The sequence below is a fragment of the Xiphophorus hellerii genome, chromosome 4 (genome assembly GCF_003331165.1).
Source record: "Xiphophorus hellerii strain 12219 chromosome 4, Xiphophorus_hellerii-4.1, whole genome shotgun sequence".
Classification (NCBI taxonomy): domain Eukaryota; kingdom Metazoa; phylum Chordata; class Actinopteri; order Cyprinodontiformes; family Poeciliidae; genus Xiphophorus; species Xiphophorus hellerii.
The window spans coordinates 27,035,068-27,052,135 of NC_045675.1; the positions used below are offsets into that span (position 1 = coordinate 27,035,068).

Here is a 17,068-nt window from a genome sequence, read left to right on the forward strand (position 1 = left end):
ATCTGGTGACCCATTTTACAGCTGGAGCAAAGAGGTCCCTGTAAACACACTAGAGAAGCTCAAATAATTGGAGCAAGGTAAGTACAGCGAAAATGATTGTAATTAGAGCCTCAGTGAGACTTTTTTTTTCTTTCCCCTCTCGTTTTTGCAAACAGAAAACTGGAAACAATCACCGGCATAATCCGTCATTTACATTTTTTAGCATAGCTGAGCATCAAGTCATTTCTTTCTCTTCTGCTTCACAGAGTACTGACAGAGGAATGACTCTTACCTGTCCTTTCCACCTTCCAGCGGGGGCTATTTGCAGCCAGGAGCATGCATGGCCAGAAATGAATATAGGGGGGAAGGGAAGGTGTGGAAAAGTATAGGGTGTACACTGTGGTAAAAGCAGTAAATATGACTGATGGGGGAAACCCCTTTGTAGGGTAAAATAAGGGCCGCTTGGGGACTCAACGTATACACAGCACCTGTCTCGTCATCGTTTAACTCTTAGTTGTTGGACATACTAGACTGTCAGCAATTCCCTGCCTCCTTGGCCTTCACCTGTAAAGGAGCATGGAAACGCTGACAAGCTGCCAAACTGGAACGCACTGGAAATGACTGCTGATGCTTTTCTTTTGAGCTTTCTTCTTTATTTTCTCCTTTTTGTCAGAATTAGACACACTCGCGGAAAGGTGCACTTAGCAGCATTTGTATTCGACTGACCGCCTTTCATATGTAGTTCCACTTAACAGTAGCTTCCTTAAATTATCTTTTCTTCTCGACACATTAGGAACTTTGCGTCGTTGCAGCTGTCCTCTGATAATTCTGCCCTCCAGCTTCTTGAAGTGTCTTAGTGATGCTTCCTGTAATTTCTGTCTTTTCCCGAACCAATACAATTGTCTCTTGATATATTCTCCGCTCAGCCGAGCATGTCATGAAACACATTAGTTTTCTCTGCTGTAGTACAGTTTGAGGTCTTGTAGCACTTCATCCACACTTGTTTTATTTGTTTACTTATTTTTTAACTAGCCATCAGAAATTGCTTCAACGACGACGCCAGACCTCTCTGCCACATCTTGACTTGTGGCAAGTCCAATTACTTGCCAATCAATGTGATGCTCCAATTACTAATCATTTAATGTGATGGTAATAGTCCCTTTCCATAGCTAAAGTTGAGTTGGTTGTGCCAATCAATTTGTTTCAAGCTCCACATCATGAAATTATGTGAATACATTACTTTATGGAAGTTTAACAAGTTTAGCGGTATATTTTCTAATTGTTTTTGGTGACTTTACACTGTGTAAAAATAAACTGGAGGGGCATTCATATTATCAATTAGTTGATTGAATTATAATCACTTTTTATTTAGTTTGTAAATGCAATGTTTAACGATAGTTGTGTTCTCAAACATAAACTCTTCTTACAATCTCTACAATTATGAGAAGAGTTTATTTGCTGTAATGCAAGTCAAGAATTTCCCATTAACTCTAAAAGAAACAATATTAATAAATTTCACCTGCCATTTTTTTTTAACAAAACCAAAACAGATTGGAATTAATACTCATCTGTTTACTATGCTTTGGAACATGTTTCTTTTTTTAAATCAGACACAAGCTTTCTTGGTTGAGTTGTAGTAATTTTTTAAAAGTATGAATATGCTATGACTATAAATGTATATGGTATGAATATTTTAGGGCTTAACTATGTGAGCTTCTTAGAAGTTAAAAGCTGCCACAACACACATGGCTGAGAAAGCTTCTGTGTTGGAGCAAGAAATTTGCATCCAGCTCTAACTAGTTTAGCAACAGTGTTAAAGACATAAATGCTGATGTTCCCAACCCTGAGACAGTTGCTCAGTGGTTGTCAGGAAAGCGCTTCATATTGGTAGAAAATGTTCAAAAGGCTGTTGCAAACTTTTAATATATTCCTATTTTAATAACATTACAACCTAAGCGCAACCTGGAACTGTGAGCTTGTGGATTTGAAAGCATGCTGTATTTATGTTGTTGACAATTTCTGACGTTTAGTCAATAATAAATAGCCTGATGTGTCCATAGTTAGAGTCAAAATAAAGCTAGAATTGTATTAATTTATTTATTGTAGTAATTAAACAAAACCAAATATCTTATTTAGACTATTTTGACATTTTTTAGTAAAATTTGTAATTAAGCTAATTTGTAATTTAGATCTTTGTCTAATCAGAAACATTCCTTAAAATGCAAATTGTTGCACCAATTTTGCTGGTTGATTCTAATAGTTTATTATATCAAAAACAGAGCTTGAATGGAATTGATTTCAGCTTTTCCAATGTCATCAATCACTCTTTGTCTTCTTTGTACGCCTGGCTTTGATGGCTTTTTGCATTAAGACCTTGTAGGAACTTTTCATCTGTCACCAAACATTGTCTGTTTTGTGCCTCATGAAGCTTGTTTCTCTTAGAATATCATACTTTATTGTAAAAGATTTCTTTTACAGTGAAGCAGGTCATCTGATGGCATTGTTTTTTTTCTTTGTCCCAAGAGCCACCCCTTCCCCCCCTCTCACACATATCCACAGTCCATGCCCTTCATCACCTGTGAAGGTCTAATCTTGTCTGCGGTGGTTGCATGGCTCATCATTAATCACTCCGCAGACCCAATCAGATGGTGACTGATGGTTGATCTGGCCTTGTCCGGCCATCCCTCAGTTCTGAGGGTGGCTATTTGCTCTGCTGGACCACTATATTGTACTGCGCTTGTGGCTGATTGCAACTGCTGATTGTGTGTGCATAAAAGCAGGAGTGTTGTCTTTATCGGGCACAACATGTGCCGTGCAACCCTATGTCAACTGTTTTGTAGACCTAAAGGTTCAGCACTTTGCTCACAGTTTGACTTTGCACGAGTTTGAACAGAAGCTGAGACGGTGCATTATTTATCTGCCGGTCATAGGCAGTGTGGGGTGTGGGCCGAACATAAAAGTGTGTGTGCACTCAAAGATAAGGAGGATATAAATGTCACATAGCTGCAACAAATCAAATTTAGCTACTCCAGCTGTTAGCCGATCTATAGTAATCAATGAGACGGTGTTGACCTCCTCACTCCTCACTTCATGAACCTTTCGCAGTCGGCACAGAACGTAAAGATGTGTCCATCCATTTCCTTCAAGTTGCTTTCAAAAAGGCCAGAGAAAGGAACATCAAGGATGCATATGAGGGGCAGTAAAGAACACATCTAGGCGCATATTTGCATCACACCCGTCCGTATGCTCTAGACATTCAGCAATACATCCAATATATAAAAAAAGTCAGTGATTGAAGCCCCCCATACCCTGAGGCTGTGATTAGAGAATTGATCAGCGATGAGAACCAATATATGCCCAGTGCTGATGTCAAAACACAGATGGCATGACTCATTTCGCCGCCTTCTGAAAGAGTTGTTTTGTGTAATCCCCTCCTATGGACTTGTCTAGCCAAACAACTTCCTGGGGGGATGTGCTCCGTCTGGTTGTATTGATCTCCATTAATTGCTGTGACAGGAAAATATGGCATTAAATACGAGTCTGAAAAACGCCACTTTTCTCCACGCACAAGGTGCAATGGCAGCAATGGCATATCGGCACAACGCACATTCACAAAATACAAAACAACTGCTTGGTGCTCAGCGTTATTGGTGGTGGAGGGGCAGGATCTTTCCGCTTGACGGATCATTTTGGCATCGGCCCGCTCTGGTTTCGTAACCTGTGGATGCCTCCTGTCCCTGTGCTACAGAGAAGTGAGGATACATCTCTGCCCTATTAGGGATGAATAATGAGCTTGTTGGCAAAAGAGACATTGCTAATATTTTGTCCAAATATCTCAAATCTGCCCCCAATGATAATGTATTCCGTGTCGGTGCCAAACGGCTCTGTGTTTGAGGAGATGATTTCACTGCAGATACGACTAATAAATTCTCCGGGTGCACGAGAAGGAAATAACTACCTCCTATCGGGCAGGTGCATTGCCATCACAAGATGAGCTTTGTTTTACTGTAATTGATGCTCTGCTTTTGCAGAGGCATATTTTTGTTTGTTTATGCTAATGGCCATGATGGCTTGTTGGTCTATCCAGTAGGGAAATGGCAGCCTATGCTTCAGGGAGTGAGTCATTGATCTCTCCTCTGTGCTTTTCTTCACAGGCACCTGACGTTGTCGGAGTCAATTCTGTTTTCTAAGACTAAAGAAAACATGTGAAAAACCAGGGGAAGAAATCACTTCTGCCTTATTCATGTATACCACATCAACCTCGAGTTAATTATTGCTTGTACGGCGTCTACCAAGCTGCCTGCCTCAAAAGTGCACTGTCCGCTCTCCTTGTATTGGGCTCTTGAGGCTTAATGCTGCCTAAACAGCAGAGCTGTAATTCCCTTAAGCTGTGCTCTATGCAATAACTGTTACGCGGGAGTACACAAACAAAAACAGAGGTGGTCTGTTTTGGATGGAAATCTCCACAGCCCCTAATAATCTTCGGCGTTGCGGCGGTCATTTGTACTTATTGAACACCTTACACATCACAAAGTGAAGAACAAGAGCTGCTGGCCTCAGATAAAATCAACCTGACTTGATTCTTCAAGTTGTTTTTTTTTTTTTCGCCGTTTGAGGAATTTCCTGTCAATTTTGGTGATTCAGAAAATGTATCTTGTGATTTACAAAAAAAAAAAAGCATTCATACTTTTTCACAAACGTCAGTGTATTTAACTTTTTTTGTGACAGGTAAACAGGAATTAAAGCCTAATTGTGAATTGGAAGAAAAATGATCAGTTGTTTTAAAAATGCAAATAAAAGCGTCATGCTTTTGTGTTCAAGCCCTCTACATTCATTCAGTACTTTGTAGTACTTCCAATTAGTAGAGACACAGAGGCAAGTCTTTAATCTCAACCAGCTTTCTACATCCAGAAATTGACATTAACGACCCTTCTTTATGTCAAAATAGTGTTGGACTGGATGGATAGGATCTGTGAATATACAGTAAATTTGTATGCCTTGCTACAGATACATGATTGAATTTAGGTCATGGCTTTGACTGGGCCATTCTAACTGGTCCACTGCAACTCTGGTACTATGTCATATTCTGGCTAAGCCATGGTCATAGCCTCTGTATACTGGACACCTGCCCTACATCTACACCACTCAGCATTGCGCTTTGTCATCCCTTCTAAAGAAAAACATTGCAACAACATGACATTGCAACCAATCGTGAGCATCGTTTGTTCCGAAGGATGTGCAAAACGGTTCTTTTTCCATTAGTCCCAAACAGTCTCTTCCGACCAGAACTCGTCCTTCCACATGGCTCATGGCATAATTCATGCGAGACTTCTTAAGGCTTTCGTTCCACCATGGCGTTCATATTGTCTGAAAAATACTAGATTAAACAACTCTTTGGATGCTTCTGACATGAATTGCTCTTTTTGCCCAGCGTTGCCACATTAGGTGCACAGCCATGTCTTGGCAGTTTGCAGTTTTCTTTGTGACATATTGAACAGTGCTTTCTGAGATGTCCAATGGCGATATGTTTTTTAAAACTTGACAGCCTGTATATCTTGATCTCTCTGGTGTGTTTTTCTTCTCCTTAATGCTGTTTGTTTGTTAACGTTCTCTGACAAACCTCTGAGGTCTTTCTAGGACATCTGCAAGTATACTTGAATGAGATTACATACAGCAAGGCAAGTGACTGGATTTTAAATGGAGCATCAGGGTAAAGTTGCACCAATCTTTTCAAATGTTAATGTGTAAAGAAATAATTCAAAACCATGGATCTTCTTCTTGCTGCCTAATTATAGCACTGCATTAGGTTGGCAGGTCAAATAGCACCCCAATAAAATGAACTGAACTTTGGTACTATGGTGAACAAAAGGTGAAAAAGTTCAAGTGGTATAAATTCTTGCGCAAGGCACCGTATATAGCAGAAAAAGAAGGCTCCATAATCCCTGCCTCTTATGAAAGGCTAAGTACCCACTGGGTGACCAGAGGCAGAAAGGTCGGCCTCACCGGAGTCAGCAAGGATTTTCCCGTTAAAGATTTCAACATTTCACTTTTCTTTTCAATTCTGAAAACACAAGGGTATGAGGACCGCACTCACAAAGCTGTTTCCCAGGGTAGGACATTGGTGTGTGGGGAAAGCAAATAAAAAAATAGAGGAAAAAAAGAAATAAAGTAAAGAGAAATCATTGAGCGAGTACACTCTTTTCTTCAGCCACCAGCTCCCACTCCTGGACCCACACTTTTTGAAATGTCAGTTCTTTAGGGCTACAATTCTAATTTTTGTCCTGCTCAGTGTAAGTAAATAGATCTGACTGTGAGTTTTTGTTCACAGATCCCAGGAGAGTGGCTTGCACGCTCAGCAAAGAGACCTCTCACTGCAACCTCCCTCTAACATATTGATCAGGAATGGCTATTGGCGCTGGCCCTGTGAATAAAATGCTGCTCTACCGAGTTCAATTTCCCGCTGGGCCACTGAAGAGACAAAACCTTTAGCGCTTGTCCCTCCCCCCGCACCCCCAAAGCCCCTCATCCACCCAATTGCTATTTAGCTCCGCTTCTACATCGAGTGTCGCCGCTAGCAGGCACATCGAAGGACAAAAATTGAAATGTCACTTTTGTGGAGCGCTACTTCCGAAGTGCCTGTGTATCTGTTTTGCTGCCTGTCACTCATACGTTTCAGGCTCCGCGGCAGACCAAGGAGCGATCACAATGAGATGGTTTATGAGACCGAAGGTAAATGGTGTTGTTTTTCTGACTCTACGCTCAGAGTCGTTTGTTGACATCAAAGAGAGGAGGAAGCGCCTTGACACATGCATCTAGAGACATTTCCGTCCTGGAAGCAATAATCCTCCTGACATTTGAAATTACCAGAACATGAAAAAAAGCCAATGTTTATACAGATTTAGGGTACAGAATGAGTGGCGTTTTGCTTACACATGATAGACAAACCTTTGCTTTTTTTCTCTCCTTGTGACTCCTTCAATTGTGTGACGAGGGGGAAAGATTTTTGAGATCTTTCTCTCTCTGTTTAAAATAATTCACTTAAATGCAGTGGGGTAAATAATTATTTGATCTTCTGCTGAATTTGTCAGTTTATCTCCTTACCAAGAAATTAATGGTTTGGACTCGTACTGTGTTAAAACTACATCAAATACTCCATACAATCCACCACTTCCACTGAACCCTCTCCACCGTCATGGGCAAGACCAAAGAGCTGTCAAACGATGTCGTGGATTTCCCCCATTCATTAGCAAGAAGTTTGGTAAAAAAGAGGGCGCTGCTGGTCCAACAACTTTAAAACAAAAGAGATGCAAAAATAAAAGTGAGTTTTATTTTGCAATAAAATAAAACTTTAGAGCTCCATGCAAGATCTCACACTATGAAGAAGATCAATTAGGGACGTTTCTTACAGCATGAAAATGACCCAGACCATAAAGTGGAGGAAACATGGGAGGGGTTTAATGCACCATTAAGTTTTACTCGGAACGGGGAAAATCCAGGAAGATTAACGGGAATGCCCTCTGAAGTTGGATTTCCCACAGGGAAACATAGGAGCAATTTTGACTATCCTCAGTTATGACTTGAGGCGGACTTCGTGTTTCAATATGGCCGCTGCTCACATCAACTGGAGTTGGAAGTTGGAGTGGAAACATGTTTAGACACACATTCAAAAGTGTGTCTAAAACCAATGTTACATGTAACGCCTGTAACTCTAACCTGAAAAACTAAAAGTGATGTTTGCTTATGGAAATTAAAGCAAATAACATTTACAAGACCTATTGCAAGCAATGTTTGTGCCCATGTTGAAATTCTGACTTCTCAACCAGAGCGCTGCCACTTTGGGTCTGTCTTCAAACCCAGCTCAGAGTTCCCACTTCCCAGGTAAATTGAATGCAGCACGAGAAGCAACACATTAAAGTTCTACAGAGAACTAAACCAACCAGGGTTTAGATCATAATCCCTTTAGAAATGACAATGTGGACTTTTGAAGGAGCAGACATCTCGAGTTGTCAAAATAAAGGTCTCAACACTTTTATTTTAAGTGGCTTAGACAAAAAAAAAAAACCCTCCTGAAATGTCTGTGAATCTGGTCACCAACTACGGAGTGCTACTTACGAATCACCACCAAGCATTAAGTCACGTTTTGCTTCAGGATCAAATTCGTATTTCACTAAATTAGAAACAAAATTCAGCAATAGATAAAATATACTAATTTCCCCCACTGTAGGTCCCTTCATTGTAGTTTTAACCTGAGTATGGATAGACTTCTTTAGACTTTACGTTGTATTTTATATGATTTCCTTTTGTGTGTTCCCTGAGCCACAGAATGAGTTTGGGTAGTCAAGTGATTTCCCATATATCATTTATTTATTTAGTAATTTATTTATTTGTGTATTAATCTATGAGCTATGTATTTAATATTAAATAATGCACAGTTCTCTTCATGAGATTCGCCTGCTTCCTCAGTGGTCCTTTGCTTTCTGTTTGGTTGGAATATAGGGCAGTACAGTTTGAGTGCTCTTGTCAGAGACAGTTTGTGTGCTGCTATTTCTTAACAGTTTTTTGCGGCAGCCGGGATTTAAGAGACCTTTCCTGGGTAGCGTGTGGGCTCCCGTCATCGCCGTCACCGGCGAGGAGCCATAGGAAGGGTCCAGACAGTTATATAGGAGCGAGTGCTCAGAGGAAGAACGCTTGGGACCGACTGAGCTGCCCAGGAGACTTGGCTCTGTGTCGCTGTCTGGCGTGGCACAGCCGCTCTTGTCCTCCCGCAGCTCCTCCTGCTCCTCCTCTTCGTCGTCGTCGCAGCACAACGCGTGGTAAAGAATCTTGTCGCTGAAGCGGACTCTCTCCCGCGTGCCAGAGGTGCGCGAGGTCTTTTGGCTGTGCGTGGAGCTGCTGGCCTCCTCGCTGGAGGAGTCCGGAGTAATGATGCGTGGCCCATTGGGGATTGGAAGCCCGCCATTCATCTGGGAGTAGACCGAGGCAGTGGTGGGGGGCGGGGTCTGGGTCGGGATAGTTCCTTGACCCAGGTCCTGTCGTAGATCGCTGGATCTGTGGGCGGCTGCGCCGGCGGCCTCCAGGTAACTGCAGAACTCCCAGCTGTCGGAGAGCACATCTGCGTTGAGAAAGTCCAGCCTGAAGGCTTCTCCCAAACCCCGCTCACTGCTGGATGTGCTGCTGGCTGTGGCCACCGTCCAATCATCCGGCTCCTGGTCAAAGTCGAAGTCAGACGTTAATTTGTCGATTTGACCCACCACCTGGAGCAGGAAGGAGGACACAACAAAAGAACCATTGAGATGTTTCAGAGAAGCCAACGACGTGGAGAATAAGTTCTCTGACGTGTTTACTCTAAGCAAATTTAATGTTGAAAGTAAATGTTGGGGAAAGGTAAAATCTTTAATCACAGCTGTTCAGACTCTAATATCTAAACGTGCTCCAAGATCTGATTCAGAGATTAAAAGTCTGCTGTATTTCTCATCAAAGTGAGTCAGTCTGTCTATCCAGTTGCAGTCAGCATGTGATCTTGTCTAATGTAGCTCATCATCAAAATCATCAAAAACAATCATCAAACACGCATCAAATATATCAAGCAATGTTCCAGCTGTTTTTAATCAAAGGTAACTCTAAGCAAATGGACTTTTAGGTTTGATTTCAAGGATTTAAAGTTTCAGCAGTTTCGCAGTTTTCTGGAAGGTTGCTCCAGATTTGTTGAGCGTAAAAACTGAATGCTGCTTCTACGTGTTTGGTTCTGGTTCTTGGGACGCAGAGAAGACTAGAACCACTAGACCTGACTGGTCTGGAAGGTTGATACGACAACAGATCCTTAATGTTGTGCTAAGCCATTCAGTGATTTATAAGCTAACAACAGTGTATTAAAGTCAGAAAAATGAAAACAAAAAGGCTTTTCTGTTCCTCTGATGTGCTGATGGAGATGGATTCATCTAATAAATTTGTCTTAGAGCTAGCTGACACATAACTATTAAAAAAAAGCAACTCCTGCTGTTAAATTGGTTATGTAGCAACATTTAGGGCACTAGGTAGAAAAAAAACAAACCAAAATGGAGGCACTGACAACATATGATTAATTTGTGAGCGCTGTGAGGGTCCTGTGTCTCGCTAACCATTAGCCCCTAACGATGTGTGTTTGTAAGTGTTTCAGGGCCACCCATGGCACAAAACTGAGGGGTTGTTTCATTTGATCATCTCTCCTTCTGAATCTAAAACAGCCAGATCCAAGGTGTCTTACCTAACCCAGTATCCAGCATGTTTGTTTCCCATGCTAAACACGCATAAATTAAAAAAAATAAAAATAAAATGTCATTACACTCCGCATAAGCTTGATGACATGCTAAGGAAATTCCTCCGTTATTACAGCTGTGTTGGAGTAGAGGGACGCCTAAGAGATGCAGGACACCAACTCTTGAGGACCGCAGTCAGGCATTCCTGCTTTGCACTGATCAAAGTTGAACTGAATAATGTTGCACAAAACAAAGATTGCTTAATATGTGCAAAAAAACCCCTCTTAACAAGAAAAATGAACTCTATGCTTTTTGACACCACATTAGAATTTAGAAAAGACTAATCTAAACACCGACTAATCGGATCTGCACTGGAATGTTCTGCATCGATCTTCAACAGTTCGTCATACATCGAAGCAAACAAAAGAATGACTTCACCGGATGGAAAAATAAGAAAAAGATTTTAGATGCATTAATCTATTTGTGAAAACAAAGCTAAAAAGACGAGACTTTTTAAAAAACCAGTATCAAACATAATATTCAGTAAGCCTTTATTTCTGTATTTATTTCTGTTTATTGGTCTGATGTACTATTTTGAATACTGTGTTTTCATAAGCTGTAAGCAGAAAATCATCATAATTAGCAGAAATAAAGGCGTCAGTCTGTGAGTAAGTAAGTCTATATAATGTTTTTCACTAAGTGGCAACATTCTCCAGTTCAACCTGACAGATCCCAAGATGTTCCCAGGTCAGACTGGATATACGGTCCCTTCAACAAATTCTGGGTTCTTCTACACCCAACGGGACATGTCTGGAAGACCTGCAAAGGGATTCGCCTTGGGGGCATCCTGATCAATCTCAAAAGCCACATGGATTCCCCATTAATCCTGCGGCCCCTTTTATATAATACCTTAGGGGTATTCAGATCCACAAAACACACGTATCCTGAAGAAGCATTCTCCCACGACAGCCTCAGCTATTCTACGCAGGTGAAGATCTGGTTCACTGTTTCGTAGCCGGGATGAAAGCCACACAGCTCCTCCTGGAGCCGATCTTATCAGTAGCTAGGTTTTCGTTACAAATGTGCACAAATCTTTGTCTATATTCTCCTCATGTCGAAAAAACACAATTTGGCAATTGCGGTGTTTCCATTGAAAACGAAATGAAATGAAAACCGCAAGTGAATCAGCTTGTTCACATGGTAAGTCATTAAAAATCATGGAAACGAAGGATGTAAACATCCATCCATCCATCTTCTTCCGCTTATCCGGGGTCGGGTCGCGGGGGTAACAGCTTCAGAAGGGAGGCCCAGACTTCCCTCTCCCTGTAAACAGTTGAGAAATATTCATAAGACAGACATGACGCTGGTGCATCAGTAATCAGAGGAGACGGCGTCTCATTCAGGCATTGGAGCGACAGGTTCCTCATACTTGGGAGCGGCTACGAATGCGCCGTTTTGGGGAGATTGTTGTTGCGATTTTACAGAATATTTCTGGATTCAACACGTTCAAACTTTTCATGAACTGATCGGTGCTGTGAGAGCTCTTGTAGAGCTAGCGGCACCTTGTCTGAAAACAACCAAAGCAAACCACCATCCTCCTACTACTTCCTGTTGTCTTCTTCGTCTTTTCCACCAGCAGTAACATCCGGTTGTTGATCACATGACTCGTGATGTGGAAAAAAGTGCTCCAGTTGAGGTTTTGCCAAATACATCTATTTTGATACGGCTAAAACGTCACCTCACCGTAACACTAAAGTGTTTAATCAAAAAAGCGTTAATTTTTCTTGTAAATTGCCATTTTCCCATTAAGGAAATTTATTTTCGGAATTTCAATTTGCACAATGCTATGGTTAACGGAAACGCAGCTACTCCCAGCCTCATCTTCGACAGCTTTCCCCGGCTGAGAATTTTGATCCATAGCATCCCTAAATGTAGTTCTTTCTTTTTGTGTCTGTTCCTCTCCCACCTTCACAACAACTTACATTCATGTTAGCTCCTGCAGCTGTCTGCATAATTAGTAAACTGAGAGCCAACAAACAGTATCAAAACAAACTTTCAAAAACATCTGGAACCACAGGAACACTAAGCAAAGATAGTCAAAAAGCCTAGCAGAACTTAAACATAGCATATGCTCCTTTGGTACCAGTTAGTGTTTTCTTTCAGGGCTTTATTTTGCCCCAGTCTTACATTATTCAGATGGCTCACAGTTATTCATTTGCACACAAAACAACATTTTTCTCATACATAATGTGCAGAAACAGTAGACCAGAATTATTCTAAAAGAAATGGCTGTGAGCTTGCGTTAGACTAAATCTTAGTGGAATTTTTGTTGTACGGCATAACATGACGTTTCCAGAGGCTTTCTGTGCTTGACATCCTACTGATGTACAAATGCACAACCGCCCCAAAACCTCCACTGCCAAGTTCAGCAAAAGCCAAGATTTATTCACAGCTGCTAATGGATCTGTTTGCTTTTCCAAGATTTCTTTATTTTTTATTTTTTTTATCCGTGAAACCTAAATTTGTTTGTTAATGTGTTTGAAATGGGTTGTGTTTTCCACCACGGCCTCCTGTGGACAGGTGTTTTAAATTGCTCCATGTCGCATCCGCACAAAATTAAATATCCTCTGGAATGAGCTCGTAACACTGACGACGTGCCACGACTCACGAAATAGCAGGCGGAAAGTAGCCCGTTGTCTGATTGGTTAAAGCTGCTTTGGTTTTTTTTTTTTAATTCATAAACACACTCTAAAATTCATACTTAATGTTTGTTTTTTTCTCTACTCTGTGCCAAAATGAATAGAAATATCCCACCGTTGCATGAAAACATATCACTAGAAGACATTTTATTTATTATTCCCTCTAAATTGACCTGAATGCCTCTGTGATCAGGAGCCGCAGTGTTGAGTGTTTGATGAATAGAATGCCCTTCAGTTGAAATTGCGCTGCTTTGCTTGACAACACCTAAAATCCAAGCCCTCTGTACTTGACATTTTAGCTCCCTCAATCAGCACATTCGGCTTTCAACAGCGGATTGTGAAACGAAAACACTCACGGCGCACGTAGCTCGTAAACGATGCATTTTCCCCCAAACTATCCAGCAATTAAGCTCTGTTTTGAACTTTTGTTTAATTCTGCAAAAAAAAGAGAAAAAAGAGGTCACGTGGATTAGTGACATAAATGAAGATGAGAAGAGGAGAAACTGTAATTTCACCCTGAGAATTATAATTATTTGCAGTGTTTGCTTCTCTCGGGCTCTAATGACTGCAAAATAAGTGTGATTGCAGCACAAATTTAAATCTCATCCCTGTATTTAAACCAAGAAAATAGTCCATCCACAACTTTTAATTAAATTCTGAGCATTACCACCCAGTTTCAGAGACTAGGTATTTTTTTGCATACATTTCATTTTCTTCATACACCCTCAATAAACAGAACATTAATAATGATGATTAAAAAAAAAAAAAGATTTAAACAGTTTTTTATTGCATTTGATGACAGAGAGATTTGGATGTGTGAGCACTTTATAATAATGTTGAATAAATTAGTTGCTGTTGTAGAAGCATGGACTTTTGTGTGCTTTAGAGTCATTAAATGATCCCAACACCTTTTTTTATACTCTGCAGGATTGATTTTTTTCCCCCCTCAGTAGCAGATGGAAGAAAATTATGTTTGAATCCTAAGAAATCCAAATATGGAAAACCTGAAAGGCTCTATAACTCCAGAAAATTGCTGAATCTCAGAGACATTTCATGCCGTCAAGTGAAACCATCTATATTTTGAATCCAGCTGTACGCCACCTCCTGCCTGGCTTTGGTTCATCTGTCAATGAGTCTTTCTTTTTTTCTTTTTTTTCAGATCCGCCAGCCACATCATCGTACACCTCGTGAGTACCTGGACGGTGCGCGTCTGCTGGCAGACTGTCTGAGGGAATTGGGCTGTATGAATCCTCTAATCCCTGAATTACTCAACCCTGTTTGCTCTGTGATTTGCAGACTTTAACTCGTTGGAGCCGTTAATGTAAAATGCCTCTCCAGGCTGGGAGAGAGATAGAGAGAGAGAAAGACTTAAAACGCTTTGTTTACTTCTTTAGACAACTATTAATCAGCGGATTTAAAAATTATCAGGTGCATTTCAAAACATCATTAAACTTGGAAGTTGGAGGTTGCATCATAGTTACTGCGGCATGTTGCAGGTTCATTAAGTGTTGTAACTGTCTTGACTTAAAGGGTCTGCTGAGACTCTGGATGGTTTATGCAGCAGCAACAGAAAGCTCTGCACTTTCCTTCTTCAATAAGTTGTGATGAAACTGGAGAACAAACTGGAATGACTTGGGAGCTTTTGGGCAACAGAATGATTGTTGCCTGTACTTTTGGTATTGCAAGGTATTGTTTTTACTACCGGGAGCAGCCGATTAGCACCGGAAAAACTTAAATAACGTCTGAACTATGACCCCAAATCTCAGATGATTTGAAAAGGAGGCTTCGTGGATGCATGGCCAAACAAAGATCTAAAGAGGGGCGTCAAAGGCAAATGAAACAGATTAGCTGTGCTTCATTAATGATGCCGTTACTGTGAAATATTGTCTCTGAAGCCTGGAAATCAAGCTGCTAGCTTGTCAAACAGCAACAGAGGCTTCTTCAGATTCACTGCAAGTCTGACTGCTCACAGCAACACCATCCACAACTACTCTGGAGATACTTTGACGATATGAGTGACGGCAGCCTTTAATTTCCCTTGAAAATAAATAAAAAAGTTTTTTAGTTTATTGAATTATTTTAATTTAATGAACTGAGCCCATCAGGAACACGTTGCTTACAATCGTCCCTGTAAGAGAAATAAAACAAACGCTGACTATGTCACAGTGCTGCTACAAATGAAAATGTTTTTTCATGACCAAAAATAACCACCGATGTACAGGTGCATCGAAATAAATTAGATATATGAATTCTTTCAGCAATCCAACTAAAAAAAAAAACCCTAATAAATTCATTAAATGAATTTGTGTATTTTAGATGTTTATTTAGGCAAATGTTGATCATTTTGAATTACAGCTAACAACACAATATCCAGTTTCCTTAGAATATTATGTGAGATTGCTAAAAATACAGAATGCAGAGGCTGTCCATATTAGTGTATAGTACGTTTAGTTTCCTTTTGCACCAGTGCAGCCTAACATGAAGGTGGTCCGCCTGTGGCTCTGCTGAGATATCAAGGAAGCTCATGTTACTTTAACTGTGCCATTCAGCTCATCTACATTGTTGGCTCTGGTGTCGTTCATATTCCTCTTGACAAAACCTCGCAGATTCTCATGAGGTTCAGATCAAGTCATTTAGCGAGTCAAGCACGTTGATAGCATGGTACCGTCGTTGGCTTCTCTTTGTACAGGAGCCAAAACTTTACACTTGAACCTCAAGCAACGTGAATTCTGGTGCTTCCCGCTCTTACTCCTTACTCAAGGTTATTGATTTCCAAATGAAACTTTTTTTTTTTCATCTATAGAAAACAGCTTTGGATCCCTCAGCAACAATCCAGTCCTTTTTCTCCTTAGTCCAGGAAATGATTGATGTTGTCTTGACTCAAGGAATGTCACTATTTTGCTTCTCAAGGATCCAGGTATTCTTTCTGCATGTGCCGCTGTTTCTACCCCACTTTCACTTTCTACTAAACTTTCCTTCAATACAATATGGATACAGCACTCTAAGCAGCCAGCTTCTTTATCAGTGACCTTTTGCGGCTTACCCAGCATGTGGAACGCATCGGTGATCATCTCCTCAGTAGCTGTAACGTCGGTTGTTTTCTCTGCGATCGTGACGGCCATGATACTACATTTCTTTTGTTTTGTTTTTTTTGAAAAAAGGCCTATATTACTTTCACCTTGTGAAATTGTAATTTGCTGAGAAACAGAATTTGGGGATTTTATTAGATGTGACCTTTAATAAAGAATGAACTGAAATGGATTCCTGAAATGTAGCCCTGCGTGCCACAAAAATAGATAAGATAAGTTTTCAGTTTTTGAACTGATTTACTGGAATAACTTTTAGATGATATTCTGATACATTCAGATGGGTGAATAACATCATGCCGATACATGTTGTACCTCTTTTATTTTTACTACTGGACAGGTTCACTGGACTACTTCTTCCATGATGATCCTAAAAAAGTAAAAAATATGAACAGGCAGTTTAGAGTAAAGAAAAAGCAGCCTGTGAATCTCTGCTTCTTTTTATGGCTCTCACACTCTTTGCAGTTTATGACACAGCGATGGCCTATTTTTGTGACTGAAAAGACTATTTTCGACACAGTTGAGCTGTAATGGATTGTATGAGAGTTGATGTTCTGTAAGTGCTGCAGATTTGACTGTAACTTCAGTCTTTAATTTTCTCTCAAAGACTCTGCCGATGGCTGTTTTCATCACTGTTTGGTTTGAAGAGCGCGATTGTAACCGTGTCAGTCATTTTCGTGTGCGTATTCTGATCATATAAATTTTAGAATTTTTTTCTTTTTCAAACGTAGGTGTTTAATTGGTCTAATTTCAGAGCATCTCTCTGTGCATCATAGTAAACGTCTCTCCCATACGGGCTTTTCTATAAATTTCAACCAAACGAGTGAGTGTTGCGGTAATTTTAAGTGTTATTGTAATTTCTTTTTTTCTGTTTCACTGCACACTATCAACCAGCAGCGATGAGTCAACTGTGTTCACAGCACCTGATCAACTCGGAGCTTAGTCATTTCACAGCTCTCAGAGGTGCTTTAAAGGAGAGGTTGCCTCGGCGCCATCAGACGGGGGTTTATTACTGTACCTCAACACCTGTCAGAGATGATTGGGCTGGGTAATTGAGGGTCAGAGTGAA

The 17,068-nt window shown here is 40.6% G+C and overlaps 1 protein-coding gene across 2 annotated transcripts in view; it reads right to left on the minus strand.

Moving 5' to 3' along the window:
- Nucleotides 1-7,613: 7,613 nt before the first annotated feature.
- Nucleotides 7,614-17,068, minus strand: part of insyn1 (inhibitory synaptic factor 1) — a 66,106-nt gene continuing 56,651 nt past the window's right edge. For both annotated transcript variants that reach the window (XM_032560739.1, XM_032560740.1), the window contains exon 3: nucleotides 7,614-9,233. In XM_032560739.1, the coding sequence (XP_032416630.1) occupies nucleotides 8,439-9,233 (795 nt within the window). In that variant the 3' untranslated portion in view covers nucleotides 7,614-8,438. The remainder of the gene's footprint in view (nucleotides 9,234-17,068) is intronic.